The sequence below is a fragment of the Thermobia domestica genome, chromosome 11 (genome assembly GCF_964235325.1).
Source record: "Thermobia domestica chromosome 11, izTheDome1.hap1.1, whole genome shotgun sequence".
NCBI lineage: Eukaryota > Metazoa > Arthropoda > Insecta > Zygentoma > Lepismatidae > Thermobia > Thermobia domestica.
In genome coordinates this window covers 70,414,237-70,442,069 of record NC_137464.1, presented here as the reverse complement: position 1 = coordinate 70,442,069, position 27,833 = coordinate 70,414,237, and the positions used below count along the sequence as shown (strand labels likewise).

Here is a 27,833-nt window from a genome sequence, read left to right as displayed (position 1 = left end):
GAGAAGATTTATGGAAACAGTGCAGAATATATTGTGTGTGTCGCTTACTTCACTCATCACCGGCAACGATATTATCGGGGATTCCACCGATATTTTCGGCGACGTGTGCAAAGTACGCCGACACCGACACCGATATTATCGGGGCTTCCTCCTATTTTGTCGGTATCGTGTGCAAACACGCTAAGCCATACTCTGGCCCAGTAGTTGCAGACCTCAAAATTGGTGATATACTCATAATACATGTAGAAAGATGCTATATTTATATTTGTATAAATAGATAAAAACCCGAATTTATCTTTTGGATATATAAAAGCCTCGATATTTGTATAAATAGATAAAAACCGGAATGCGTCCTTTGGTTACCTAAAAATAGGTTCGATCTTATTTTAGAGGAAACGCGATACTGCTATTATCGATTTGGTTTGATTTGATTTGTGTTTAGCGTCTCTTTGAATATCGAGGTTACATAAAACGTGAACTAATTGTGGGATCCAAACCACATGAACTTCCACCGGGGATCAAAAAGAATGAAATCTTTGAGTTTTACGTCCCACGGTTATGCCGGTTAGGCAAAAGGGGACGGTGATTGTGAGAAATGAATGAAATGGTGAAATGAAGAAAGTGGGAAGAAACGGGAGAACCCCGAGAAAACCCATGCACACGGTGTTTGTCCACCACAAAGTTCACTTAGCGGGAGCAGAATTTGAACCCGTGACCCCATGCACCAGAGGTGAACGCTCTACCACTGAGCCATCGCAGCCCCCCACCGAAGATCGAACTCGAATCTCCCACGCCTATTGATTGATTGGAGATGCCATTAATTTATTTTCTCTGTATGGGAGACAACTGTTTCGTCTTGTCTGGAATTTAAGAGATGCACGTCCTTGATTCAGATTGGCTAAAATCAACACATTAGAAAGAATATCAGAAACTAGTATCCCAGTATCGTTTTCGGGAACTGGATTATAATCTAAAGAATGAGTAAGTATAATAGAAAATAAAAGCATATGGCACACGGTAGTTGAATTGTAAGGTTAAGTTATAAGTAGTAATCCTATGTGTGTAAAGGAGCGTGTGTGTCACTTCGAAAAATACGAAGATCTACAATTTGCTAGTTAACAGTGCATTAAACTACTCATACATTACGTAAGCCAATAACTATCTCTTTCAGTAAAATTAAACACTGTCTGTTATTATTGGTTAAAGAACCGCATAGTTTTCATTCCTACAAAAGCATTTTTCTCGATTTTCTCGATACTACGCATAAGAATTTACCTTCAAATATGTGGTTTTGTTCAGCTCAATGCATTATATTTATTCATACATATAACTAGTTAGGTATATGTCATTTTTGTACAATGGTATACTAAAACATGTTTTTAAATATTAATAATCATTTTGGTATATATTTTGGAAAGAGAGAAAGAGAGAGAGAGTAGAAGGGGGTATTGGGCGAAAAACTTTTTAAAAATTTATATAAATATTTTGCATTTCAGTATATTTCTATGGAATTTAATAACACACAAATTTTGGGTAGGTAGATGTTGATTAGAAAAAAAAAAGCTTAGGTGAATTTTGAGAGGGTGTAATAATGACAAAAAACCAAAACCTGATTTGATTGAGAAATGACGTATTTGAAACCCAGTTTCAGGTATGTATGTGTTTTGGTTTGAGTTACAATAAATTGGTCATCTATTAATGTTTTGAGCCAGAATTTTTCATGCTGCTGAAAAACATCATAAGGATGGTGCCGTGAAGAGCAGAAATCTTGAATCCACACTGTGAGGCAGTTAAAATTTTGTTAAAATTTGTTCCTTCCAAATACCTCCACGGAGTAATTGGGCGCATGGTGCGGGGGTAAATGGGTGGAATGCCTTAAGTGAACATTTTTTTTTTGCTTAGAATTCATTTAAATGCTGTGCTATCATTGTCTTTTATGGTGTACACTTTTGTTTCATAGTGCATTGTGTTTATTTGTTTATTAAGCTATTTTGTTCAACTTAGGTCCTCAGTGGCCGTTGCGTATGCCAATAGTGTTGATGCTGTAAATAGGATCTGTTTATTTATCCAGAGTTCCAACACTTGTTCTATTGCAATAGTTTATAGTTATATAGTGTTAGTCTTATCACCTTCTTCTATGTTTGTTTGAATATCAGGGCCTGATCTCTTGGCTTTTCTATATATATTACATTTTCGGCTATTCGTATATGATACACTTTGGATTAAATTCACAGGACAATCTGCTATGCTATAAACAATAACTGGAAGGCTTGAAAAGGCATTCAAATATCTTTGAGATTTAGAAATAAGTTACTTCTTATTTTGCGTAAACAAAGGTATATTTTTTTCTAAGCCACATAAAACTATTAGTTTTTAAGTGGAATACAAGTTATTTACACCAAAGGAAAGCTTTAGTTTTCTTTATTTACACCCAATCACTCCCATGGTATATATTTAGTGCTTACGGACCACCGTACTGAACTTTTTCGCTCTGATTTCTTAAACAAAAATATATTATACTACAGGTATTATTGAAACATTTGTGAAATATACATTTCTTTCTTTCCTTTTCTTTCTTTCTTTTTTTTTATCGAAACTTTGTTCGAAGAAAACAGACTGAAAACAGACTACCGTATGTAGACTTTGTAATTACAAATGATTAGCAAGTAGTAGAGTTATTTATGGAATTTTGTTAATGTAATGTCAGTAAAATCGCATGTGTCATATTTGACAATATAGTAAATATTAACAATAAATAGGAACCCTATTAAACATTTTCCTAACGAATGATTAGTACAACATTGTAGAGTTATAAATGACATATAAACAAAATCTTAGTCGTTTTACGATCACCATACTTTCTTTTCTCCTATCGACACTTGTAAGTAAAAATGGAGAAAAATCGAAGAAAAGGATAAGATCGCTCTCATATAGTTATGCGATAGTAAACTGTCTGCATAGGTAAAGGAGGGCAACAAAATTCATGAATAATCAGTATCAAAGACGTAGGCAGAGAGTTGGTTTGGCCCAAATCCACTCCCATTTAGTACAGTGATACTGAAATAGATTCTGCTTTCATGTAGTGTGTTTCATTTTTGACTCTTTTATTTAGAATTGTTAAGACTCTTTTATGCAGATAATTTGTCATGAGAAACAAGCTCTACATGAGATGTTTAAAGAAAAACTTACTTCTCATAAGCTATATTTTAAACCCTACATAAGATTTCAGTGTTATATATAACAGTCTTAATGTTTTAAAACAATGTTTCGTTACAATAGCCATCAAAATTTATCATCTGCAGATACGAGTAGATACCACTTAAAAAGAAGGTGGGTGTTTATTTTTGTTTAAAAATAATATTATTATTTAGATCTAGTTTAACCTCATTGTTAGAGAATTAAGAGGTGGCGAACTGTGATCTAGAAAGCCACAAATAATGGCGCCTGGGAACCGATGCACTGTCACTCCTCATCCAGTTGAATGTGAGCCATGTGGCTAGTCGTAGTCTTTCATGGCTGTAGCGTCAGGAAGATTAATTTATTATTTACCAAAGTTCATCAGTTTTTCAATACTGTGTAACTACAGAAAACTGGAAACAATTTAACTTCTTTCTTATCTGTCTCACCTGAAGTTCGCCTCACCTCTATATGATGAAATACAATACTAAAATTCGTGTCACAAAAGCCCATGAAGCACTCTGGCTGACCATATGTCCCACATTTCAACCGAAAACGTCACATAATGTTTGTTGTATGTGTACGTGTACGTCTGTGTGTGTGTAAGCGTTTTCTTTTTGTTACGCAATAATTAGTACTTTCTTTGGTATAGTATATTTATGGCTATGCCACTGATCAGTGTTGTACTAATTATTGAATTTAGGAAATTCATAATTGTTATGAGTTGACGTTGTTTAGATTTTTTTCTTCAGATCAATATTATTAAATACAGTAGTATAAGTAATTCACTCATAAACACAAAGGAATACTTATAGGTAGAAACAAAATTTGGACAGGTGACTCCGCCACGAAAACAAGTCATAAGAAGGCATTTTTAAAATTATGTATATAAGGGGTTCAAATCTTTTTCAAAGAATGAAGTATCTGACATTAGGAAAACAAAACCTGGCATTTGAGCTCTCCATTAAAATTAACTGAAGTTGAATTTCCGTGCTTTCAGAAAATTCCGCTCTGAAATAGCGAAAGTAGGGTAAATTCTATTTTACGAACTTCGACTCTTTATTGTGAAACTGCTAAATGTGAGATAGAGGAGAGGGATTCGATATTTAAACTTTTAATCAAAAATAGGAGAATAGATGTTTTGAGTGTTCAGGTTACATTGGGGAAAGGGAATAATTTCTATAATATTCAAATTTCAAATTTTTTACTAATAAAACTTTATGTGAGTGTTTGTTAAAGTTAGAGGTAAGAAGTCTGGTACATAAGCTTTTAATTGAAATTAATCAAAAACGTATTTCAGCCTTTCCAAAACTTCGGCAGTTTCTATAAGTGGGGCAGTGTCTATAACATTCAAATTTCCACTTTTATGTTCGTTTAAACCTTATTCTTCCCATGTGAAGAATGGGCACTTCTATTTGTTCTATTATAAGCATTCATTTGCTTTAATAAACATGTTGAAGTAAAGACCTAACAGTCGAACTTCATTTGGGGAACAGGAAGTAATGTGGGAAGTCGAGCCCCAATTTGTCTCCGTAGGTGTATCCCTGCCCTCAACTAAAGGTTTATGGGTAACCGAAAAATGTCAAATTTTAAGTCTCGTTCGTAAATAGATGTAGATAAATACCCACATGAGGTCTAGACGGGACGTTATAGGCCCGTTTAGACCTCTTTTCCAAGGCATTCAAATACCATAAGGTCTATAGGTGACTGGAGGTATTTTTTTACATTTATTATTTTTAAATAGCATAATTGGACTCAGCATCATGAAATTAAAAAAAATGAAATGAGTTTTACGTTCCACGGTTATACCGGTTAGGTTAAAGGAGACGGTGATGATGAGCAATGAATTAAATGGTGGAATGAAGAAAGTGGGAGGAAACGGGAGAACCCCGAGAAAACCCACGCACACGGTGTTTGTCCACCACAAAGTTCACTGGGATCTAACCCGGGACCCCCTAGCACCAGAGGTGAACGCTCTACCACTGAGCCACCGCGGCCCCCATCATGAAATTAGTTTAAAAAAAAAACATAATTAGAAAGTTTTCCAAACCTGGGTATTTTACACTATTGACATGATCGTTATTTCTTTAATGCCCACTTTCTGGGGTGAACCATATTTGTCAATTTTTAATTGAACGCTTTCGGTCCACATAAAAAATGGATTGTTTTCCTACGTGTTTGAGAATGTACCTGCAGATATTACATTACCCTACTCGTAATACCATGAGTTCTACATATTTTTTGACTTCCTGGACCTGAAAGCGCTAGTTTGATACCAGATTGCGCAATTACGTATATGGTTACAGTATATGTTCGTAAACTTCCTTAAAAAAACTAACGTTTATTTACACTTTATAACTCACTTTTCTTTTCACTATCTTGTATAGCTTATAATTACTCGCATAACATCAGGAGGTAAAAGTTTCTCTCTCGCTTCATGTACACACACACACACACACACACACATATATATATATATATATATATATATATATATGGGAAAAAAAGTTCATATGGATCTATTGCGAAAAGTGCATTGTTTTAGATCTAGGGCTGTTCAAAATCTGGAAAAGCTAAATTCCAACAGGCCCTATTTCGAATTCCAAAAACTGTGGATAGTGATCCTTATCAGCGTAAAGGAAGTCACGCACACAGAATTCAAAAATACATATTACGTCAATTTTCAATGGGTTTGCAGGGTACTCTGTACAGGGTATAATTCTTAAATATGTTCTCAATAGAGTTTTCAGATATACTCTGATTTCAAGGAGGGTACAAAGTAGGCAGGAGATAAGCCTTGACAAGAATCGACATCCAGTACTTCGAAGGGAAGTCAAAAGTGTTAGGAACCGGCAGCTCCATGTTTTTTAGTGTCCGTAATAACGTGCAATGCGGTGCATTTCGTCACGGTACATTTCACGTTTTCTTCACTTATAAATATGAAAGAAAACATCACAGCGTGCTTTTTCTCGAGTACGAGAGTCCGTGTTGTTGACGATTCTTAACACTTCCGTATCGCGCCAAAGGATTTTGTGTTCACTGCTGTAAAGGCTGATCATTTGCCTACTTTGGACCAATCATAAATCAGATCATATTTGGTTGATATCATGTCTGGGAATTTCATCCTTTAGAGAATACTCTACACACCCATTGAACATTAATGAATTATGCATTTTGGATTGTGTATGCATGACTTCCTTTATGCTGATGAAGGCCACCACTCCACGATTTCTCGAATTCGAAATAGGGCCTCTTCAAATTTGGCTTTTTCGCTATTCTGGACAGCTCTATCTCTGAAACTATGCGCTTTTCCCAGAGGTCCATAGGAACTTTTTGTCTTTTTTTTTTTTTTTTTTTTTATCTGAGGAATCACCTATTACAGTTTGTCGGTGTAGTTCATTAATACCCTGTATTCACATTGGGTGGTCCTTACTTTTCAACTTCCGAGGTTCTTTGAATCTCACCTCCTAAAATGGTTTGATATTATGTTATACCAAAGTAACCCATGAGGAAAATAAGCTCAATTGAATAATATTAAATGGTGCCCAAAATGACCGCAAGTTTTCAATGATTTACAATATACAATGCGAGGCAAAAGTACCTTGTAAGTTTCTAACGGTTAGAAGAAGTGATATCATATCTTGAATAAGGATAATTAAGGTAGAATCGCATTTATTACTGTATAGTACCATAATGGTTGCCATCCCGAAGTCCTCCATCTTAGGTTCAAGTGCAAAATTTTTAATTGAAAAGTGCCATATGATATGTTTTGGGGTGCGTTTAACTCTGATGTTATTTCCTTCTTATCTATAAACATTTAATACGTATTACTTTCATAATATGTGGTTGTTAACTTACATTAGTCTTTCGAAATTTATAAGGTAGGCTACTTTTGCCTCATATTGTGTGTTGTTAATACATTCGAAACTTGAGGTCGGTTTTAGAACCATGTAATATTATTTAACTGAACTAATTTTTCTCATGAGTTGTTTTGGTCTGATATGGAACCATCCGCGGTGAGATTTAAAAAAAAAAGAAAAAAAAACAGAAGTCGAAAAATAAAGAGTACCCTAATACTTACAATCAGGGTGCAAATTACTGGAGAACGAGAGAGATATTCACCCTCAATCCCATTTGAATGATCTCCAAAGAAACTAACTGAAACATCCCTTGAGGGAATGTTTGCTTTCTTCCGGCCTCAAACCGTGTTTAGTGGTTTCAAGTTCGAAAATATTCCACTGGATTTGTTTTTTTTTTTTTTTCATATAATTTTAATCTGATAGTTGTATTTCAGAACGGAATATGTAAACTTTTGACTTCTAATTTTAACTCAAAACTAACTACAATTTATTATATTTTCTATTTTTTTTAAATCGTTGCCCACTTAAAGTATTGTATAGTCCCTATAGTTGTCACTTGTAACTGTGTTCTTAAATCCCTCAGTTTGTCATCCTAAGTGAATTTGTATGACGATGTTATATTAACTCTTTTAACGAAGTCGTTGATGGATTTGCAGATGTCTGACATTGTACATATCTTGTTAGACACATTCAATACTTTACTCGAACGTTCGGAAAGATTACTTGTAGGTATCTCACAAAATACGTCGTTAATTTAGTTGTTGTCAAAATTATTAATTTCAAAGTTTTATTTCCACGACTGTTACCACAGTGGGAGAGGTTAAGAAAACGATGTATCCTTTTGAATTATTGCATCTTTAGAAGTATGTGTCATGTTGATCGTTATTTTACTTACCCGCAATGTCGATAAACGAATTCAAGCATTGTATATAACCACGAACGAGCTCCCTTGTGGTATATAGTTAGCATACGAGTCTTTAGGACGGAAAAGCCCCGGCGGGAGCTCTTGAGGTTCAGAGTCTACGTTGAACGGTAGATCTCCGTCTTAAACAGGCTCGCTGTTGAATAGGGTGTTCAACTTCAATCGCTGAGCAAAAATAGTGATGTTTCCTAAGTATAATTATGATATACGTCTTAAATGCCGCAGGATCTTTGAAGTTCTTTTCCTTCTTTCTGGCTTGAACGTCCCAGACGAGTCTAAAGGAGACAGTGGTGACGAGACCGAACAAACTTGTGAAATGAAGAAATTAGCAGAAAACGGAAGAACACCGAGAAAGCTCATACACAAAACTTTCCCTCCACAATTCCCCCTTGGGTAGGAGCTAGGATCGAACTTGGAATCTCATACACCGAAAGTGAGCGATCTATCACCTACCATTGAGGGCCTCGTTACTAACTTTGGTTGAATATACAAAATTTTAGGTTTGTGCTGAAACACTCAATTATGTATGTGTTAACACCTTTTAACTTGTATCTTCATGCAACTAGGGTTACTCACGAGACGGGACGATACAGAGTATTCGTGACGTGATACGAGACGAGACAGCACTCCTCCAAATGGAAATATTACATTTTCCGAAACAAGACATCCTTTCCACAACACCTTCTAGAGACGAGACAGCTTTAACTCTTATCATGCAGTCAACTCTAAAATAAAAACAAGTTGCAGGGAAGGGTAAAAGGAAGATACATTATTTTTAAAAAAAAAGAGACAAATGCACGACTGTACAAGAATAGATAATATATTCTCCAAGTGTTGATTTCATCTGTCTTTTCCTACATTTCATTTTGTTCTTGAAGCCTATGCTACATGAAAATACAAAAAAGTTTTTGCAGTTTGTATTAAATGTGTTTCTGACTTGTAACTTTTTTCTAACATCGATGTTTTGGAAAAACTGGATCGAATGCTGGTTTCAACCAATAATTGAAATGTTTATTTTTTTTACTTCGTAGAAAATGAAGTCGATGGAAAATTACGAATTGCCGTATCGTTTCATTAATGCGTTAAAACTATTAAATGAGGGGAATTCATGTTCAAAGTACAGTATCGTACGATATTATATCAAACATGTTTTATTTCTTAAAGCCGCTTTGGAAAATACTACGTTCAACCATATATTCTTTTTAATGGATATAAAGATCATAATGTAGTATAGAGCAATTTGATATCTGACATTGTTCCGGAGATGTGATAAACAATGGAGATAAGCTTGCAAAAATGCTAAAAATTATGTAATTCCGAAAATTTTCTGTAGTTCCTTTTCATCAATTCGTGTTAATAATAATAATAATAATAATAATAATAATAATAATAATAATAATAATAATAATAATAATAATAATAATAATAATAATAATAATAATAATAATAATAATAGTAATAATAGTCGAAGCCTCATAGCCAAGTACACTTTATCACTAAGATTGTTATGATGTAATTGCTTGTAATATAATTGCTTATAATATAAGAGCAACATAAACTGTTAACAAAATTGCCTGGACATGGATCCGAATAGCTTGGTCTTAAGTTTAAAATAAGAAACCGTGGTAAATAAACGTTATCGATGACGCCAGATAAATTGATTTTTTTTAAATAACATAAAGATCATACCAAAGTAAAAAAAAATATCTAAAATTGAAATAGTTAGAAACTATAAAAATCTTTAAAAACTGTGAGTTTTTAAGCTCGTGTACTAATCTGGCGACCATCATCTTCTTCCTCAATTTGTTATAAATATAATTTTCAAAAACAATCGATATAATGTCATGGAAGCAAAGGAAACCAACAGTGTTTTAAAAGGTTCCTACAGATATTTCATTTTATGCACTACAACAATCTTTAACAACGTTTTTTCATATGTAAGTATGGATTGATTTATCAAACTGTTGTAAATGGCTTTATAATCTTTGTGTCTATTAAAAACTATTATGCGGTTTGTTGTTATAGTTAGTATCTTTTTCAAAATAAAGAATTTGATGTATCATTGTTTCCATTTCTTCGAAATAAGTCGTATTGTCATCGTAGTATTCGACACTAAGGTACTTCCAATATGCATTTTTCCTTGCAATTCACTTGCCATATTATTGTAGTAGAGACCTTTGAAATTTGAATGTTTTCGATACTGCAACGCCTTCGGTTTACATCATTAAACAATAAAGGCAGTAAGTTTTCGTTTACCATGCAAATTTGAAATATAGAAAAACATTGCTCAGTGTTATTTGAAAAATCTTGTTATTGGGATGGCAACACTGTTAATTTTGTTGCACTAAATAATACATCAAAAAATATCTCCCTGTTAATATTTCCATGGTACGAAATTTCAGCGATTTTTGTTTGTTTAAAATGCAAAATAATTTAATATGTTGCATTTTACACAATATCTTTATTTTGATTCTTGAAGTTGTTTTAAAGTATGTTGGCAGCCCTGAAGTCACATTTAGACCTCAAAGGACCTACTTAGACCTCGCGAGGACCGGGTTAGACCTCACGAGGACCGAAATAGACCAGTGAAGTTCGACATAGACCTCATAGGTATTTGAGTGCTTGGAAAAACCGGTCTTAGCAGGACTTTTTTGGCATGAATAAACCTCATGCATCTATCTATCTATCTATCTATCTATCTATCTATCTATCTATCTATCTATATATATATATATATATATATATATATATATATATATATATATATATATATATATATATATATATATATATATATATATATATATATATATATATATATATATATATATGCCTTTACATTACATATTATACTAGTATTTAGGTCTATTGCTAAGAACTAACGCTTATGCCAATGTTAAATAAGTGCCCACCATTGGATTTATTTCTAATTACGCTTTTAATGCTAATTTGAAGACACTGAATCCAATATACTATTTTAAAACTTACCTGTTCATAGAATAACGAGAAAAATGACCTCAAAATTAGTACAAAAAGCGCATTTAGAAATTTATCCAGTTATGAGTAGTAGTTCTTATACCTCAAATATTTAGAGATCCTTGGTACTATATAGGGCTGCCAATTTTCTTTTGCAATAACAACGGAGACTTGGCTATGATTTAACAGCAAATGATCAAAAAATAGATTTTATTACACAAAACAACTATATAATAATTGAAAAGTACATACGTCCAGGACCGGATCCAGGATTGTCTGAGGGACAAATCAATATCCACCCAATATCTACCAAAATAACCAATCATACTGAAACTATTTAAAGTGAAATGTGACAATATTCTTTTCCCCTGATAACACTGATGCATAGAACGAAAGAAAGTATTTTAAAGATGGTCGCAAGCAAGGGCCACGATCCTGGGGTGCCGAGGGTCCCCGGGGCCCCCACAGCTCATGTGGGCCCCCCTATTGTATTTATGAATATACAATATTTGGCATAATTTGAGTGCAATTCGTCTTAAAATCCTCATATATATAACTTCGGCATCTGAATGCCTTCCCCCCCATAAAAAAAATTACAGAGAAATCGGCGCCCTTTGTCGCAAGTGGAATGGAGTAAAAAAATATCCTTTCTCCTCCGCCTTCTATTTTCTTCCCTATTTGACAAATGTTATATTGTTTTGCTTGGTGACTCCTTTTCCTTCAATCTTAAGAAAATCAGCTTAAACTATTGTTTTTTGCAAAACTCCTCTTTCTTTTAATCCCCAAACGGAAACATGATGGCACAGAGTTTCGGAAAGTGTTGCTATTTTCTCTACTAGCTTCTCATTTTAGATAGTGCATATTTACAACGAAGAGGAGTGCATGTGCACCTTTGCTCCCCCCCCCTAAATCCGGAACTACTTAGGTCTATTTGAAGCTGTATTTAATTACATCTTTGGCAATAGCTTGAATTTTGTATTCTTTTCCTTATGTAATCTACTAGTTCTTTGTAACTCTAGTCAAAACTCATAGTTGTAATTCAGCTTTCATTAAATCTAAATAACACCGATCTCAGGGCACATATTGTTAAGCATAAACATCATTAGTTAGGAGGAGAAAATCATCTCAATCATAAGAATTGTTGTTGGGAAGAATTAGCAAACCTTATTTATCCAGAAAGAAGGATGCCGAAGAGAAAGGCGAAGGGAATAATTTTGTATTTAACCTTTGGGAAGCAAGGCGAAAACAGGACAACAATTGACAAACATCGAAAATTCCACTTGCTAATTCATTTTCTTTTACTAACTGCTAGAAAACGAAAAGAACTAAATATTAAAAATTATCATTTACTGAATGGAAAATAATACCCTTCGAATGTCTCTCAACTTCAATAACAATAATGATAATAATAGTAAAGAAAATTATGTAGCATTCTAAGTAACTAGAAAATGAGATAACAATAATATAACCTTTTATGACTTGTCACTTTGGTGACTGCTTATCACGATGTAGTTCAGAAAGTAGGATGTAACAAAATGAAAAGGGCAAACATATCTTCTCCAATCAAAACGAGAGTTTTCCTATATCTACTAACACAGATAAGATTTACGCAGACGATAAACTCGAAGAACTACTTGGAAATATCGGGCGGACCTAGTGGGAGGTTCTCAACGCAGATGGATAAGAACATTATGGAGGGCTAACAGCAGCACAAGAATCATCATAGATGTAAAGAAAGCTTTAGAGTGACGTATAAAATGCGAAAGGAAAGATGTTTCTCGTATGTTCTTGAGTTATATTAGAGAAATGAAATATAGGCATTTAATATACAATAGTAATTCTACTTGTTTAACTTAAATATATTTCATGTTTCTGGTTCTTAATTTGTTTTTTCATCTAAAGCTGATAAATCTCATAAATAATCGATTATCTACCTTCTCTGCTTGTGAGTAATGTTGTCAACTTTTCTTCATAAAAATGAGGGAGACCTTTTTACAACCTCGCGGCTATTGTGAACGAATAAACAAATATACATACATTTAAAATGTTTTATTCGACGTAACAGCAATAAAATGATTTGCAGTATACGGATGTTTTTATTTATAGCTCTATTTGAGTTCTGTGTTAGGATTAGATGTTAGAATACTGACAACAAAAGCCCCCCCCCCAAAAAAAAGAAGGTTAACTCCTTCATTTGATTTTTCCATGAAAAATCAAGAACACTAGGCCTATCGTATGATTTCAACCGAACTTTCACAAGGACACTTCATATCCACTAATATAATCTTTTAATTGATATCTTTTCCCTTTCCATCTCTTACTCTATTCTACTATATCTTGTACCACGTCCCTGCGTGGGTTTCCTCGGGGTTCTCTCGTTTCTTCCCACTTTCTTCATTCCACCATTTCATTCATTTTTCATCATCACCGTCTCCTTTAGCCTAGCTGGCATAAACGTGGGACGTAAAACTTAAAAATTTCATTTCATTTTTTCTATTTTTCTTTATATTTAATGCCCTAACTAGTTGTTTTCTTCCATTTACTAATTTCTAGTATCTCTCTCCTTTTCCAAATCTCTGTTATCATTTTCTATCTTTTTTTCATTCTACCCGGATAATCAACTTCTTTCTTCTCAAAACTAACCTAGGTGGGCACGGTGGCTCAGTTGGTAGAACGTTTACCTCTGGTGCGTAAGGTCCCTGGTTCGATCTCCTGCCAAGTAAATTTGTGGTGGACAACATCGTGCCCGTGGGTTTTCTCGGAGTACGCCCGTTTCCTCCCACTTTCTCATTCCACCAGTTCCTCCATAATCATTCACTTGCTTTAATCATCGTCTCCTTTAGCCTAACGAACATAATTATGGGATGTTAAACTATTGTGCTGCCAAAATGTCTTGAGCCGTGGCAAAAATGCGAACTAAAGCTAACACCCTCACCCACCCACGCGTTGAGCCAATAAGGATTCAGCTGTTGCTAAGCGAGAAAAAGGGATTGGAATTCCTTCAGCCGATAGCAGCGCTTGCAACGGAAGACTAGGGATCAAGTCAATGTAGCATATCTTTAAAATAGTTCATTTCAAAACTCACGTTCCAAGCGCATCTAATATTTTTGAATTGCATCTTCTAATCTTGAAATTTCTACTAAATATAGGTCTATCTTGATTCATAATACCATTAATGATTGAAATATTCATTTAGCAATCAGTTTACTTCCTGCTCATTCTTGCTGGCTTTCAAACATGGTATATACTTACACCAAAACCTCCGCAGTTCAGTCCATCATCGTCGTAGTTCGGGGGAGTGTTGAATCCTACCCTCCACATAGAAGAACGCATGGGTGGATCAGCCAAATGGCCGTGACCCAAGACCTGCTCAACAAGCAGAAGGGCACTGATCAACAACAAACTACCGAAACGGTTCATGATTGAGTCTTGCTACAGCCGGAGACAGTGTAGTGTATCTGCTTGAAGGTCTACGTATCTTTTATATACTTTAGTTTCATTGGAATAATCTGTTTCATCCAATAGATAACGGAGAATTCTTTATCACAAAGTAAGAGTTGTGATACAAAATTTAATAATAGAACACTTAGTTATCATTATCACGTGGGGTCACTTGAAATAGTGGTATTACAGAACTTGAGTAGAACATTTAATTAACAATGGTTAATAGTTTCCGAATAAATATCACGTGGACAGGTCATCCAAAAAATGCGTACTACTTATCTAACGCATAAGTGTATTTCAACATGTAGGAAAAGTTTCTTTCGGCCTTTGACCTTCTAGCAATGTACTCATTACATGTAATTTTAACGTGAACTGAAAAAAAATCCTAAAGTTGTAGATTGTCAACTGAATTCAATTAAATGCTTCCTCAACCTTCGTATACCCAAGATTTTTTTTTTTTTTTTTTTTTTGCTACGGATTCTCAACAGGGGTACATAACTACGCCAATACATGTTTTGTAATTAGAAACATCCTTATACATGGTATCGATAATACGGGTACGTTAGTTTAGGTTGGGTTATGTTTTATTAGGCTGTGTTGATTTTGATAGAGTACCTTATTTTAGGATAGATTAGATTTATACACCGTAGAATTGTGTTAATAGTATTATGTGTTCTGTACTTTGAGTCTTGGTTTCCTTCAGTTAGAACTTAAAAAGTTTAGAACAATTTTATACATTTATTTGGTAAGACAAAATTATTACACTTTTGTTATGGATTGTTACAACAGTTTTCGGAATATTACTTTTATTATGATATTGTTTTACTTATTTTCTACGGTAATGCCAAACAATTTAAACTGTAAGACTCACCATGTCGTACAGATAAAACAATGCTTCATAGCACCTTATACACATTTTCTTGTCTGCATTTGTGTCTTTCTTGCCTCGATGTGAGTCAATTATTTTGCACACATAATATATCTTGAACATATTTGCTTGCGCTTGGAATGCTCCACACACACAAAATTGTTCCAGCTGCTGCATCTTTGTCTTGTATATAAATTACTTTTTGTTCTTGTTTCTTGGGCAAATATAAAACCTTCCGGGATTTCTATCACATGTAAGTTCAATGAGGCTACATTCAAGATTTGCATATAATTCATTGTTTGGGTATGCAGACCAATAGGATTTGATGCCCTTCTTACAACATGGTTTCTTACCAGTTCTTTAACCAATTTCAAAGGAACATTGTTCTTTGGTCAGTGGAGTTGTTGTCAAAACTCGGAAATTTTAGGCACCGCAAAGCACAAGAATTAATGCTTGTTATATTTAGTAGATGTCCAAAGATGGCTATGAGACAACGGCAAGTAGTTAGCCTACCTGCCCTAGGTACACTTACATTTTGTGTATAGTAATTGGCATTGTAGCAAAGTGCCAATATTATGATACCACCATACTTATCGGGTTAACTGTTCATGTAAACTCTGAAGGGACACTGGCTCCGGAACTCGACAAGTTGTGTGTCTACTGTTAGGTGGGGTCCCGGATTCATCAAAATCTTACAACGTTCACAAAACTGTTTGAAGAATACGTATATACTGTAATATGATTGACTTGATCCAAGTCTCTCTGTACTTCTGAAATCGCGTAAGGGTTAATTGCATTCAATACAATAGCTTTAGATTTTATTCTTGTACACGAATATTTGGGTTCTAAGAATTTCTTTCTGAGCTTAAAACCACAGTTTGTTGAACAAAATAATTGATCATACATCACTATGTAAAACGCAAAATAAGCTTCTGCTGCCGCAAGCATTTGTTCCTTCTGTCCGAAATCTTTAGTTCGAAAAGAATGTAGAAACCCTTACACTGAGAGTAGCCGCAGTGATCACCGATTTAGGTTTTTCTTCTTTTTAAAATTACTTTCTATTTCAAATTTTCCACTGTTGGCAATGGAAAACTGAAAATGAAATGCAATTTTTGAGTTTTACGTCCCACGATTATGCCGGTCAGGCTAAAGGAAACGGTGATGATGAGAGATGAATAAAATGGTGGAATAAAGAAAGTGGAAGGAAACGGGAGAACCCCGAGAAAACCAACGCACACGATGTTTGTCCATCACAAAGAATTTGAACCTGGAACCCCAAGCACCAGAGGTGAACGTTGTACCAGTGAGCCACCGCGGCCAATCGAAAACTGAATTGTAAATTTTTCACAATGTATATAGTACATTACTATCTATTTTACCTCTCTTAATAAATAGGTAGAGATTATAGTTCTGAATTTAGAACACATTTCCATCTTGGAGACATCTCGAAAAAAAAAAAAAATACAGCCACAATTAAACTGTAATGAATTTTCGCAGTTTGTACCTTGCACTCTCTTCTGTTCACACCAATGTATTTACACAGAAACAACACTATTGAAGGAAGCGAAAATACTCTGCACTGCAAGTCGCAAATGAGGGAATTAAATTAATTTGTAATCAACTAATAATGTAATCAAGTAATTTTATTTGTATATACTTGTAATTAGTTGGATACATAAATAAAAGTTGGGCATGTGGTTTTTGTTTTTTATGAAAGTACAGTACAGTGAAACTTTAGCACTGTAGGGTTAAAGACTTATAATTTTTAAAATCAATTTTCAGAGGGTGGGAATATTTAAACGAAAGAGGGAAAATTTAGACTGGGTCGAGAGAACTTCTACTCAACTTGGTTAATAGTAGCAGTTATATTGTAACTTGAAATAGCTATACTCAACTTATTTAAGTTACATCATTGTCGTAACTTGAAATAAGAAATCTTTCCTGCCTTATTAACTCCGAACAAGGCCTTCTCCGTACAAATAATGTGTTGCAAACGAATGATTTGTTGGTTGATTATTTTCCTGTCTTAACAATAATGTTTTTAGGAGTGTTGCAAAACACAGTTTCCTCAGGTCCAGTTTCTATTTTGACTCTTATTTCTGCGGATTCATCTTAATATTATCCTTCCATCTGCACCTAGGTCATTTTCTAGTTGCATTTGCAAAAAAAAAAAAAAAAAAAAAAAAAAAAACTTTGAAAGCGCTCCTACTTTCTTTTATTCTAACTACATGACCTATTCCCCTGAGCCTCCCAGACCAGATTGCCCTATCAATGTTTGGTAAACGGTATGAACTTCCGGCTATTCCACATTCCCGTTCCTCTTGGATCCAAATATTTGTCTCAGGATTTTATTCCCAAATACTTTCAGTCTGCGTTTTTCCCTCAGAGTAAGCGACCATGTTTCGCAACCATACAGCACAACGGACACGATTATCGTTTTATATATTTTAAGCTTCACATTCCTCGGCAGAATTCGCGACGACAAAATATTTTGAACTGAATAACGACGCGAATTCCTTGTTTTTAGACGACATTTTATTTCTTCGTGGATATGATTTTAGTCTGTTAATATAGATTATACATACTTGAAAGTATTCTCTTAGTCGAAAGTATTATATGATATTTCAACGCATCCATAATTTGTAGTATTTACGAGATAATTGCCCTAGTAATTATCATGATCTACTGCTTAAAAATCGGAATCATTATTCCGAATTTTTTCAAGAGTTGCACCCCACTCGTAAGTATACATAGCAAGGATGCATTGAAATACCATGTACGTTATCCACTTTACGAACTACAATAACTCCACAGAGTAAAATGAAAAATACAAAAACGAAACGATGAAACGACATCTCTGTTAGTTAAGCTAGATCAGGTCTTTTAGTCTCGATTTTATCCTTATTTGAAGCTTACTTCATTCTATGATATGGAAGATAAATGTATAGATTTAATTAAACAAATAATTCATAGTATATTAAAGGCTACGCATAAAATATAATATTCTAATTGCAAGAAGCGCTTTCGGAAGTTCCTTCATTCCATTATTCGAGTTATGGGCAAACTTCTTTTTAAAATAGGGCCAATGAAATACTATAGGCGGGCCATTGTAATTTATTAAAAGAACAATGGCACATTTTTTAAAAAAAAAAAAAGTCTTTTAATTCTAAGCCACAATAATTATTGAAGTTTCTCATAATCTGGTGCGAATTGGTGTGCGCTGATTCTCAGGTGAGAAATTAAATGCTCATCTGTCAGTCTGTATCTAATACAATATTTCGAAGCAATCGTACTCTTCTTTTCATTTGACAAGATCAGCATTCATGTTGCAGCCGGTAGAACCATTTAAGGACCACATTTGATCAGTAGGCAGTACTTTGCCCATAACTGCATTATGCGATCCGCGGTTTGATTCAATATATTCACATAACTATAGTCCTATAGGAGTGACAAATGCTGAGTAAAGTATAGATAGTACTATCAGACTTAAGAAAATACATTAAACTTTAAGAAGAAGAGAATTGAAAGTTCTTATTTTTGACAATTTTTAGTTGAAGTTTCCAAGTTGAATATAGATGTCAAACAATTCAGCTAGGTGGGCTGCGGTGGCTCAGTGGTAGAGCGTTCACTCCTGGTGCTTGGGGTCCCTGGTTCGATCCCAGCTCGCGCCAAGTGAACTCTATGGTGGACATATACCGTGTATGTGAGTTTCTTGGGATTCTCCCGTTTCTTCCCACATCATTCATTTCTTATCATCACCGATGGACGCAAAACTTAAAGACTTTTATTTATTTTATTTTCAAATCAGCTAGGTATGCGACATATTAGAATTAAATTTATAATTCTCTTGTATTATGTATGGGTTTTAAGTGTCCCAACACACTCACATGTTTTCTTAACACAATGACACTTTCAAACACAATATAAAATATTACATTGTAAATACTCGAAAGGTAAAAGAAGAACATAACCAATAATGTCTTTGTGTAGCTCGCTTCACTATATGACTAACGTGACAGCTGGTGACCTCTGGTGGCAAAACTACCAGGTCAAGTAGCAGAGGATTTTTTTTAACAAAAATGAAAATAAATGCAGGTATCAGGCTATTTACACTTATCTCTGCGTATACAGATATCACAAATACAGATAAATTTAAATTAAATATTTCAGTTTTAATCCCACGATTATGCCTGAAGACGGTGATGATGAAAATTATTGAAATAATAGAATGTAAAAAGTCGGACATGGCAATAAAGCCGGTCATAAAGCAATGGCAATAATGCCGGTCATAAAGCAATGGTGATAACGCCGGTAATAAACCAATGGCGATAACGCCGGTCTCTCCAGAATACCAATTAGGTAAATAGAGAAGAGGTTGTTTCTGTATATTGATCCGAATTTGAATGTGCTTCTTATCTAGCAAATGCCGTGTTTCCACCACCAGTTGTGTTCCAGTTGCTGGTAATATCTATGACTATTGCCCGGAATTGGAGCTTTAATTGCAGGAGATTGCATTGCAGATGGACTATACGTAATGTATCCCACTACTCTTTATAGGTTTTCTACAGGCCGAAGACGGTCCCGACTCGACGATGGGATATAGGAGGCGCGGTGGCTCAGTGGTAGAGGGTTCCCCTCCGGTACTGGGGTCGCTGGTTCGATCCCAGCTCGCGCAGTGTGGACTTTGTGGTAGACAAACATCGTGCTCCTGGGTTTTCTCGGGGTTCTCCCGTTCTCTCCCACTTTCTTCATTCCACCATTTCACTCATCTCTCATCTTCACCGTCCCCTTTAGCCTAACCGGCATAACCGTGGGACGTAAAACTTAAAGATTTCATTTCATTTTCGACGATGGGATAAGCGCCACTTGAGTTCGAAAGCACTGGGCTCGGGACTAGTATGTCAGAGAAGGGAATTGCCGCAATTCCAGTTTCCTGTTCCATACGGCGATAGAATTCCATGTGGATGTATGCCTTGTCTTGGTGCAGTTTAATCTTGTTTACCATTTTGTCAGTTGTATAGTACCTGTGCGTTTACTAATTTGAATTCTGATAGGGAAATTAGTTGTTTACTGTAATATTTTGATATCAATCTTTCTGTATATCAAAATGCAGATTCTAATGTAATTATATATAGACCCCTAAATATATTATTATTTTAGAGTATTGAAATAATTCAAACATGTCACATGTCTATTGAAGTTAATGCACTTGTATATTATAATAGCATAATATTTGGCTAAATAGGAAGAGAGATACAGAAGTTCGAGAAAACACACGAAGTTTTTTTCTGCGCTGAAACTATTGTCTGTTTCACATAAAAGGATAGGAAAAAGAAGAAGTTTTTTCCCCCACCACGCTCAAGTACAGGTGAATGTTGGTGTTCCGTCTTCCACCATCAGCCCCCGCACACGGAGGTATAGAGTGTATTTAAATATGTCTAGGCCTAAATAATAAATTACAACTTTCATAATAACATTGAGTATTTTAAAACACTTAATGACATTTACCTGCATTAGTGAGTAAGTAGCACATTTGTCATTTTAATGGAAATTTTATTGAACAGTTGTATTGTTTATTTTCCTTCTTTTTTGGCAGTCGGGGTTATGACATAATGTTGGAATGGCAAAGGATGTCAGGGTTGGTAATTGAATTGGTATTTACTGCTTTGATACATGAATTTCATAATATAAAATCGGAAACCAAGTACAATATGTATGGGTAAATTATCAGTGCGTTAAGATAATAACAATAGAACCTGAAATAATAATAATAATAATAATAATAATAATAATAATAATAATAATAATAATAATAATAATAATAATAATAATAATAATAATAAAAACTTCTTGTTTCCTCTCTTATATACATGTGTTCTTACATTAAAAAGAACCAGAAGAAAAATAACCATATGTATACACACTGATAATAGTGAATAAATGCGTCTCGCCCCGGGCGCCTCAACTCAGGCAAATGCCCTGGTTTCTATTAATTATTTTTCAATGAAATCATTTTCCTACGTTTTTCTCTTCGTACGTACACCTGATGTGATGGTGGCAAAGTATATTTTTTTGTTTGTTGTTTATTAATACGCGGCTATAAATTTACGGTAAAGCATCATACATACAAGATTCATCAACATTGGAGTCTTCTGAGTTTATTAAGGGGGAAAATTTGTTATGGTGGACTTAGAAAAAAAAATACCAGATTGATTGAAGCCTGACACGAAATAGTAACTGCAGATGCTATGTAATTTGAACAGGCCCATGTCTGAGTCTGTCGTTTCAAGCAAAATTATAATATTGGAGCTTAACCATCATAGTGAATTTGACGCCCCTAAAATCCCCTAAAATTTGGCGCCTTGTGTGGTTGCAATCCTCACCCGGCCCTTTCGTTGGCCTTGAGTTAAGCCAATTGATAATAGAGGAAATTGACTTTTGAATTGTTACTTGACTATTTTAATAAAAAACGGAGTTGTCAACAGTCCTGACGACCGTTGAGGGGGAGGGAGAGTAACAGATGTTTGGAAATGAAATTAAATCTTTGACTTTTACGTATCGCAGTTATGCCGGGTAGGCTAAAGGAGACTGTGATGACGAGAATGAATGAAACAGTGCAAAGAAAAAAGTAGGAGGAAACAGGAGAACTCCGAGAAAATCTGCAAAAACAGTGCTTGTCCACCACAAAGCCCACTAAGCACGAGCTGGGATCGAACCAGGGCCTTATGCCCCAGAGGTGAACGCTCTACAACGGAGCCACCACGGCCCCAACAAAAGTTTTTAGTTCTCACAGAACTCTTGTCTGGAGGTCAATGCAATTAATGGGTGCTATACATACTTGAATTTCATTATTTTCAACAGTCTATGGAGAGTCGAGTGAGAAAAGCAGGGCAGTTCATCATCGGTATTTATAGCTATCAGAATTTTATTTAACGTTGGCAATTCATTACGGGAAAAGACCTGATGTACCTTTGATCGAATTGCCGATTTCGTGAAGTCGTCATAGTTTTCCGAGAGGGGAAATACTTGTACGCGTATTTTTGAGACTTCTTAATTTATTTTCATTAAATTTAGCCTCCCGGCTACTTCTATAAACAGTTGCCTTTCCTACACTTGCCTGTTTCCCAGTCATGTCGGCGAATTCTTCAACAGTTAAATTAGGGTGTTGTTCTCTTAAAGCATGGAAGATATTCAAAATGCAACGCTTCTCACCACTTCGTAACGCTGTCCCGGGCTCATGTTTTATCACAGAACTACTGCAAGCATCATGAATTGTCGCTTCACAAAGCACTAAATACGCAATTATTTACAATTTAATATGCACTAAAATTTGTTTCAGATAATATAAACTATACAAAACATAATGGATACAGAATACAATTTAATATGCACTAATTTCACACGACACTATATATAATATGGTTACCACACACGCTAAATTCATACAATATTTGCACAGGTCGATAGTCTGCGCACTCGATACTCAGACAGCCAGAAGATTACCTTTCTTGAAATTGTAAATAAAGACAGAATGTCGACAGGATTGGTTTGCTTTTTCTCCCGATTCTTAAGTGAAACAATGATGGAAATTAACTTTATAACGAGTTAGTTCTTATTTCTAGAAATGCAATTTAATAAATAGGACTAAAGCCAAAACTTTAATACATAAATAGTAAAAAATACTTTTCTTAAAGACAACAATTGAAAACAGTAATTGTTTGTTATTCGGGGTTGACAGGTAAAAACAGCAGTCAGTGCTTTCTCACCATCAGGTGCGAGCGAATTGACGTACGAATTTAGTGTGTACACGATTTTGTTTATTAGAAAAGCTTCCCTCCCTGTGAAGGTCAACGGCTTGATTTCCCCTCCGTACTGGAGAGTGGTGGGAGGAAGGGGAGTTTCCTATCAGGTTGCCTGGAATAGATCTTAGTACACCTGCACTCAGCTGTGTATTTTTGGAGAACAAGAGAGCTAAACACTACATCAAACATCCAAAAATGATACAAAATTAAGACTGCAATGCTACTGTAGGTAGATAATACTAGAGCAGGTCTAGTATATTTTAGGTACGAGTTTTCAACGCTGCTTTGAGCGCCAGCATGTCACCGAACATTTCATTTGTATCTTTCATAGCAAAGAGATGCTGCTTCTGTTGGACAATGAACTGCGAAATTTTCACGGTATGACTTTATTTTCGCACTATATTGTTTTCACTCTCTCTCCAAAGTTCCGGACCTGACCAGCCGAGACCTTCCGGTAGGCGGAGTGATACGAAATTTAAAATGTAAAGTTGGTTAAGTTTTCATTAAAGAATTTTCATAACATAAAGGCTCTTGGATATAGTTAAATAGAGATTATATATGTTTAGATCGGTGTGTATCATATTCGATCATTATTTTAGCCCAGTATTATTTCCGTAACATGTACTATTTACAGACAAGAACTTAGGGTGTAGTTAAATTTACATCAAAGCCGCACCGTCTGATCGTGACGTAATGTTACGTGGTAATTATTTCACTTTGCACACACAACTTTATTGATAAAAGACGTGATTTACGTACCTTATGAAACATAGCTGAGCGAGTGTCAGCGAGCGAAGGAGGTTATAAGCCCCGCAGGGCTCGTTTTGTTCCACCTTTGGCCCCACGATAGTACCACGTGACATTACGTCACGTTCGGGTGGTGCAACTTTGATGTAAATCTAACCTAACCCCAAGAACCTTAGGGCCCGAGGGCTGGAGACCGTCTGTAATGGACGCAGATCTTCCCTGTCAATGTGTCAATGTTTTGGGAAAATAAATATCACTCACCATAATGAATTGCATAAGTTATTAACTTATGTATCACTTCTTTAATATATATACCTATGTAGTTTCTATAAATGTGTTTTTGAATGTAATTATGATACGTGTATATGAAGAGCTAAGGGTAAATAGTCTGTGCTTGCGTTTGTTTTCATTTTTGTTGGAAAATTCTCTTCTTCTTGAACTGTTAATTTTTGTCACCAGAGGTAACCAGCTGTCACGTTAGTCATAGTGGAGTGAGCGATACAAAGAAGTTGTTGGTTGTTTTTCTTTTGCATTTCGAGTATTTGTAATGTAATCTTTTTATAGTGTCATTGAAATAAGAAAACATGTAAATGTGTTGGGACATTTGAAACCCACTCATAATAGAGTATAAAAGAATTATAACGATTTTAAAAGTGGTTGAAACAATGCAAGCATCTTTGCCAAAACCGTTGACCCATAAGGAATAGTGCACCAGCAAAGGAAGTCTATAATTTTGTACGTCTCACATCAGAGGTGGTATTACCTTGGTTGGCGGGGTGTTGAAAGTTGCCAGTAGTTGCCATACTTTGAAGGTCAACCTCAAACAATTTCGAATTAAAACTACGGTAGTTAGGAGTGCAAGAGGTGATATCACCTATACAGTGGCGTATTTACGATTTTGTTTCGGGGAGGGCTTTGCTAACTTTCGGGGGGGGGGGGGGCTTTGCCTGAAAATGTGAAAATTCTGCAAGATATTTCATATACTTTACTATAGTAAGTAAGATTTCGGGGGGGCTTAAGCCCGGAAGCCCCCCCCCCTAAATACGCCACTGCACCTATATATCCCTCTGATAATTTTCAAAAGTCATACTAGATAAAAAGGTTTCGTATAAGACCTTTTTGGCGGGAGTGAGAAGTCGTTTTCATATTCAACTGAGTAAACAATATGCAAGTTTCGCGAGATAATTAAGAGGTGTACGATTAACACCAAAACTATGCTGACTATCAAACTGTATACGCGAAAGTGGATACATGTTGATTATCAGTGCTTTGATCAGTAAAGGTGTTTATGTATATAACACAATTTCACGAAACTTCAGTGGTGACATTGAGCATAATTTTCCCGACTACATAAACAAATTCATGCCTAGAAGTGTAGTGAACAAAATTTAAACCTTGCAGAATGGTAGTTTGGTTACATTACTACAGGCTAACCACCAAGTGTTGTGTATTTGAACAACAGAAACCCACAAATGTTGGACACCATGAATGAACATCATGATAGTAAAGTTGTGAGTCACAGTACATTTTGAGGCTGTAGTTTAATAAAATCACTACGTCAATTAAGTGGTTAATAGAAGATCTGATTGTCTACAGTTAAGACGAACTCCAGACTTGAACCAAGGACATCTGAATGGGAACAATGAAGTGTACATCACTAAGGGAAGATGATGTACCGACGATCTTCCAACTTGTGAGGGAAACCTTTCTTCATGAAGGACTCTTTCCCCAAGATAAATCTTGGAGTAATATAATAAGAAATTTTAATACATTTTTTGCTTCTGCTATAGTTGTAAGACCGATGAATGTGTTATAGTTAAAATTTAGTGTTATCTTGCTGGTAATAAAATTATCAGCGTGATATTTTTAGATAATCTCGTTTAGCCTAGATTTACATGGAAGTCTTTTGTTATACTATTTCAACATTTTTATTAGTCTCTGCCGCGATCATTATTCCCACTTCAACTCATGAATCCACGAATACAGTTGATCTTTGGAGTTCTTGAAAGACCGTTGTCTAAATAAAAGAGGGTGACATTTCTGGTTTTAGGTGACTACTCTCTACCACCTCTCTTAGTTTTGGTTTTAGGTGACTACTTGTGTTTCGAGAGTCATCCACTTTCTACATAAGCACTCCTCACCTATACATTTGACATAACTTCCTTTTGGACGTTCTCACACCTTTAGCACCGTACAATGCTGGTACCTTTCAGCCAAGAGATGAGTTTGGTAGTACGCAACATTGATTTTGAAGTTTAGCTCTACCTTTCACAGACGCATTTTGCCCTATACGAGAAACCAGCCACAATCACGAACTTTTTTTTAAAAAAAAAATCTCTATATATAATGTCACGAACTTTACCACAGTCTATGAGGAAAATACAAGCCTTACCAAGGGTAACAACAAACTTCCACTGATCAGCCGCGAGATGATATTCATAATACTTCCTGCAGTTATTTTCTGCTCAGCTACATGACATGGTTTCACTTCGCGTACACTGGTCTTGCGAAAGACCGTGAGGTGTAAATCCCTGTGATTGGCATGGTTGATTGTCGCCTGCGATGTGCGTCATTTGCTGGCCATTACACGCTGTGTTTTGACATTTCCTAGGATGTTGAAAAGAAATCTGTGCGGATTATGCAGATATATGTGACTAGTAGGAAGGGAATCAGAGCAAGATCTTCTTTAATACTGCGATAGGATACTTATCGAAACCTAAATAATGCATTGAAGAGCTTCCAATAAACGGTAAGGTAACCAGTTTTGCTATATTGTCATAAGTTTTGTCAATCTGGCGCTGTTTGCATAATAATATGGGGTTATGAAAGGGCTCTTTATGTGACAATGACTTATGAGGTATTCATGATTTTACATTTTAAAAATCTCGATAACAATTTAGCGAGCTGCGGGCCAGAATACGAGTTTCACAAGCTACTTTCATCAAAGTGTGGTGATATTCATTAGGTCTTGAAACATTAACACTTCTATCAGATATTGATTAGTATCTTATCATAAAGTATTCGATGTAAACTAATATACCAATACGATGTGTGAGATTTATCGGAATGTGATCGCCGCCAATTGATTTTAGGGCCTTGCAGGAACAGCGAATGGACAGTATGATAAGCAAGTATCAGAGATATATCGGTTAAGTATAGAAACATCGAGAAGTTCATCCGTAGCAGACACGTAGGCAAGTGGGGGTCCGGGGGTCTAAATCCCCCCCTTCCAAATCAGAAATGAAAAAATTAAGGAAGGATGAAACAAAATTAAATGAGAAAAAGAAGGATCAGCGTTAAAAATAAATAAAAAAAAATACAGGAAACTTTTGGTTACTTTTTCTTATGAGGAGATTTGTATTACTTGCAATACATGGTGGCGAGGTGTGCGAGATATCCTGGAAGAGTCAGGGAATTTGAAATTTCTAGGAAAGGTGCGGAATTCTCAGAATTTCTGCTACTAGTCAGGGAGATTTCAAGCTTCCGAAAGCATAGTGCTGTTGTGTAATAACGTGGACAATTTTTATCATAATTTCTCGTCATCGCATCCTTGTAGTGTCAAACATATTATTTCAAAAACAATTTTCTACTACTCCTTTAACCTGTCATTTGGAACAAACAGTAGTTGACGGAATAATAAAAACAAAAATTAATGTGGAAAGAAAGTTCTGTTAACATTTGATTCAACAGAGAAACAAACACAGATATTGTAAAATAATTTAGAAGACATCATTGAGTATGTACTTTTTATAATAGTGAATATGTACTTTTTGTAATAGCTGAGATCATAATGAAAGGAAAATTGTTATATTTGAATGAACAGAGGAAGGACGTAAATATTGTAAAATCTTTTTCAATACATTTTTTATTTTACTCGAGATTTCTTCATAATTTGTTATTAAAATACTTACCAACACATCCTCATTTTATTGTAATAACAAAACAATACATGTTGATGGTAAAGTAGTTTAGATTGGTCGAGTTCTTGGGCCTTCAGAATTTCATGTCACGCCCCCCCCCCCACCTTCGTTACGAAA

At 35.2% G+C, this 27,833-nt stretch overlaps 1 protein-coding gene across 1 annotated transcript in view; it reads right to left on the bottom strand.

Moving 5' to 3' along the window:
• The window catches only part of LOC145664165 (uncharacterized), a 49,355-nt gene extending 34,953 nt beyond the window's left edge, over window positions 1-14,402 (bottom strand). Inside the window, exon 1 of the mRNA XM_081730572.1 lies at window positions 14,188-14,402. Coding sequence (XP_081586698.1) covers window positions 14,188-14,355 — 168 coding nt within the window. The 5' untranslated portion in view covers window positions 14,356-14,402. The remainder of the gene's footprint in view (window positions 1-14,187) is intronic.
• Window positions 14,403-27,833: the final 13,431 nt, after the last annotated feature.